Source organism: Penaeus chinensis, chromosome 1 (genome assembly GCF_019202785.1).
Source record: "Penaeus chinensis breed Huanghai No. 1 chromosome 1, ASM1920278v2, whole genome shotgun sequence".
In the NCBI taxonomy this organism is placed as follows: domain Eukaryota; kingdom Metazoa; phylum Arthropoda; class Malacostraca; order Decapoda; family Penaeidae; genus Penaeus; species Penaeus chinensis.
Window position 1 is genome coordinate 36,642,103 of NC_061819.1, and position 4,375 is coordinate 36,646,477.

Below are 4,375 nucleotides of genomic sequence, written 5' to 3' on the forward strand. Positions count from 1 at the left end.
TTCTTCTCTTCTTCTCTTCTTCTCTTCTTCTCTTCTTCTCTTCTTCTCTTCTTGCTCTTCTTCTCTTCTTGCTCTTCTTCTCTTCTTGCTCTTCTTCTCTTCTTCTCTTCTTCTCTTCTTCTCTTCTTCTCTTCTTCTCTTCTTCTCTTCTTCTCGCTCTCTCGCTCTCTCGCTCTCTCGCTCTCTCGCTCTCTCGCTCTCTCGCTCTCTCTCTCTGTCTCTCTCTCTCTCTCTCTCTCTCTCTCTCTCTCTCTCTCTCTCTCTCTCTCTCTCTCTCTCTCTCTCTCTCTCTCTCTCTCTCTCTCTCTCTCTCTGTCGCTCTCTCGCTCTCTCTCTCTCTCGCTCTCTCCCTCATCCTCTCCATCTCCCTCTCTTCAAACACTACTCCAGACATCCCGCGGAGCAAGCAAGTCCAATTCCACGCTCCATCAACCTGATTATCACCCAGCAATCACTCGCGGAAACACGAGAAATCGGACACGGGTAATACCAACAATTCACTAAAAGCACAGATTCGGAGATGCCGGTCAGGTATGACGTCACCTGCGAACTCGTGACGTCATCGTCCCTACGCTACATCTGGTCTGGTTGGCGTTCGTAATTAACGTAATTTTGAATCTGTCTTATGGTTGCCGATTTCCTTTACCGATTTAGAATTGAGAATTTTTGCAAGGCGTTCGGCGCACTGAAGGCCTTCCCTTCGTTTATTTTTTTTTTCTTTCTTTCTTTCTCTCTCCATCTCCTCTCCCTGTCCCTCTCCCCTTCCCTTCCTCTCCCCTCCCCCCCTCCCCCCACCAAAGCTTATCTCTTCCAGAACGAGCGAAAGACCAAGCCAAGGACGGGAAGGGGGGAGGGGGGAGGGGGGTGCTGGTCACCGTGCCTGACCTCCCTTGACCTTTCCTGGTAGGGTTTTAAACGCCATTAATCACTCGGGGCCGACTGGAGGCTGTATTATGCTCCCTCCTCGGGCTCGGTTCATCATGTTGAATAGAAGGCAAGAGACATTAATTACGTTTCATACGATCCTCCATTTACTCTTTCAGATCAGGTGGGCGATAAGGCTAATCATATTCAGCATAATGGGCGAGGCGTTTACGCGTTTTCTGTTACTTTGGGTTTCGTTTCTAAGATACGGTTATTTGGATATATATTTTATTATATAAATGTTATATCTCCCTCTCTCTCTTTCTCTCCCCCTCTCTCTATTTCTCTCTATTTCTCTCTCTCTCTCTCTCTCTCTCTCTCTCTCTCTCTCTCTCTCTCTCTCTCTCTCTCTCTCTCTCTCTCTCTCTCTCTCTCTCTCTCTTTCTTTCTCTTTTTCTCTTTTTCTTGTTCTCTCTCCCCCTCTCACTTTCTCTCTCCCTCTCTTTCTTTCTCTCTCCCTCTCTCTCTTTCTCTCGCCCTCTCTCTATTTCTCTCTCCCTCTCTCTCTTTCTCTCTCCCTCTCTCTCTTTCTCTCTCCCTCTCTCTATTTCTCTCTCCCTCTCTCTCTTTCTCTCTCCCTCTCTCTCTTTCTCTCTCCCTCTCTCTGTTTCTCTCTCCCCTTCTCTCTTTCCCTCTTCCCCTGTCTCCTTCTCCCTCCCTCTTTCCCCCCCCTTCTCCATCTCTCTCCCTCCATCTTCCTCTCCCCCTCCCACTCCCTCTCCCTCTCTCCCTAATTAGAATCGACTGCAACACATCACAACTAAAAAAGGAATGCCCTCAAAAGTACACTCACAAAGACATCTCGATCACGACAGAACACCAGCAGCAACAAAGTGCCATACATCATCCACAAAGGCGGCGATGCCCTTCGCCCATCTCCCCCCCCCTCCCCCCCATACTGCCCTTCCCCGCACCCAGTGAACAATGACATTTCCGAAACACTCTCTAAACTGTGAGTCATCAATATATCTGTGTATCTGTTATCTGTATGTATATAAGTATATTTGCCTATATATTACATACACATATATATTAGATTATCTATCTATCTATCTATCTATCTATACACATATATTTATGTAAACATATATCAATCTACTTACCTATCTACCTATATATCCTCCCACCTATCTGTCTATCTATCTATCTATACGCCCGTTAATCCATCCAATTATATATCTCTATAACTGTCAAAGTGGGCGTATTTGATATTCCTGAAATATAATGGGTGATTTCTTTTTCTTTCTTTTTTTCTTTTTTTTTTACTTCGTTCCTTCTTTCTTACTCTTTTTCGTCAGTTCTTTCTTTTGTTTTCTTCCCTTCTGTTTTTTCTTTCTGATTTACTGTTTCCTTTGTTTTCTTTCTGCCTTATTCTTATCTTTCTTTTTTTCCTTAATTCATTTTTCTTCCTTTCTTTTCCACTGTTTCCTTCTCCCTTTTCTTTTTATCTCCCCATATTTCTCTCTCATTCCTCTCTCCCACTCTTTAATTCCCTCTCATTACCCCCTAACCCTCTCTCGCACCCCTCACTTCCCCCTCCTTCCTCTCTACCTCCCCTCCCTCCCTCCCTCACTCCTCATTTTTCTCTCCCTCCCTTTAATTTCCTCTCCCCTCCTCCCTCCCTATTCTCCCCTCACCCCCTCTCCCTTCCCTCTTCCCTCTCCCTTCCCTCACCTCCCCCTCCTTCCTCTCCTCCCCTCCTCCCTCACCATTCTCCCCTCACCACCCTCTCCCTTCCCCCTTCCCTCTCCTCCCCTCCTCCCTCCCTCTCCCCTTACCTGGCGACGCCCTGCAGCCCAGAGAGTAAGACGCCTTCTGAGGGGAGGACGTGCAGGACTCTCCCCCCTTCCCCCCCTCCTCCCCCTCGTGTGAGTACGCAGCTCCGAGGAGGAGGTCCTTCCCCCCCCCCCTCCTCCTCCCCCTCGTGGGAGTACACAGCCTCGAGGAGGAGGTCCTCGGCCCCCCTCCCCACCCCCCCTCCTCCCCCTCGTGTGAGTACGCAGCGCCGGGGAGGAGGCCCTTGGCCCCCTGCGACGCGGGCGGAGGCGCCGGAGGTGATGGATGGATGGCTGGGAGGGGGGGAGGGGGCTCTCAGAAAAACTTTCGCTCCCTCTCTCTCTCTCTCTTCCTCTTGCTCTCTCTTTCTTTTATACGCCCACGCCTTCTCTCACTCAAAAAAAGCTGCCATACCCTCCCTCTCGTTCTTTTTCTCTCTTTCTCTTTCTCTCTTTTCCACTTCCACTCCCATACTCCCTCCTATTCCCTCTCCCTTCCCCTCTTACACTCACTTCCCCCTCCCATTTGCTCCCCCCACTCCCACTCCTGCTCCCACTCCCTCTCCCACTCGCTCCCTCTCCCACCCCTGCTCCCACTCCCAATCGCTCCCCTCTCCCACCCCTGCTCCCACTCCCACTCACTCCCCCACTCCCATTCCCTCTCTCACTCCCTCTCCACTCCCATTCGCTCCTCTCTCCCACGCCCTTTCCACTCCCACTCCCCTCCCCCCTCTCTCCTCTCCCCCTCTCTCCTCTCCCCCTCACCGGCATCGGATCGTGGAGACTTCAATACCACGCAACAAGGAGCTTAAACAGACACCATTTTTTTTTTAATGCTATTAATTGAAAAGTGTGGCGATAACCGTTTCCAAAATTCCAAAACAGAAGAACTGGGAAGGGGAAAATATGTTAATAAGGTAATGATAACAACGAGATGATAATGATAATGATAACGAACGAAGAATAAGTAGGTAAACGTACAAATATTGACAAAAACAATCAGATAAAAAGAAAAGAAAAGACAAGAAAAGAAAGAAAAAATAAAAATAAACAAAGAAAAGAAAAGAAAAGGAAAGGAAAGGAAAGAAAAGAAAAGGAAAGAAAGAAAAAAGAAAGAAAAGAAAGAAATGGAAGAAAAGAAAAGAAAAAAGAAAAAAAAGAAAGAAAAAAAAGAAAAAGAAAAAGAAAGAAAAGAAAAGAAAAGAAAAGAAAATAAAAGAAAAGAAAAAAGAAAAAAAGAAAAGAAAGAAAAGGAAAAAAATAAAGAAAAGAAAATAAAAGAAAAAAGAAAAGAAAGAAAAGGAATAAAAAAGAAAGAAAAGAAAAGGGAAAAAAAGGAAAAAAATAAAAAATAAAGAAAAGAAAAGAAAAGATGAGAAAAAAGAAAGAAAAGGAAAAAAAGAAAAAAGAAAGAAAAGAAAAGAAAAAGAAAAAGAAAAATCTCGCGACTGTATTTCAACCGCGCCATCTTTAGCCTTTATCTCTTCTTCGTCTTTATCAACCGCTATCACTCTTCATCCCTTCCCTGCCCCCCCCCATTCCTAACCTCCCCCCACGCAAAATACCTCCTTCCCTCCCCTCTCCTTTCCCTTCTGCACCCCTCCCCGATCACACCCCCCCCTCCCTTCAACTCCCCCCTCCCCCCTTCAACACCCTCCTCCCCCCCCTTCAACTCC

The 4,375-nt window shown here is 46.8% G+C and overlaps 1 protein-coding gene across 1 annotated transcript in view; it reads left to right on the forward strand.

Moving 5' to 3' along the window:
• Positions 1–520: 520 nt before the first annotated feature.
• LOC125040408 (uncharacterized protein DDB_G0271670-like) overlaps positions 521–4,375 on the forward strand; it is a gene marked incomplete at its 3' end in the record, with an annotated part of 6,800 nt that continues 2,945 nt past the window's right edge. Inside the window, exons 1-2 of the mRNA XM_047634996.1 lie at positions 521–587; positions 1,044–1,048. Of these exons, the coding sequence (XP_047490952.1) occupies positions 521–587; positions 1,044–1,048 (72 nt within the window). The remainder of the gene's footprint in view (positions 588–1,043; positions 1,049–4,375) is intronic.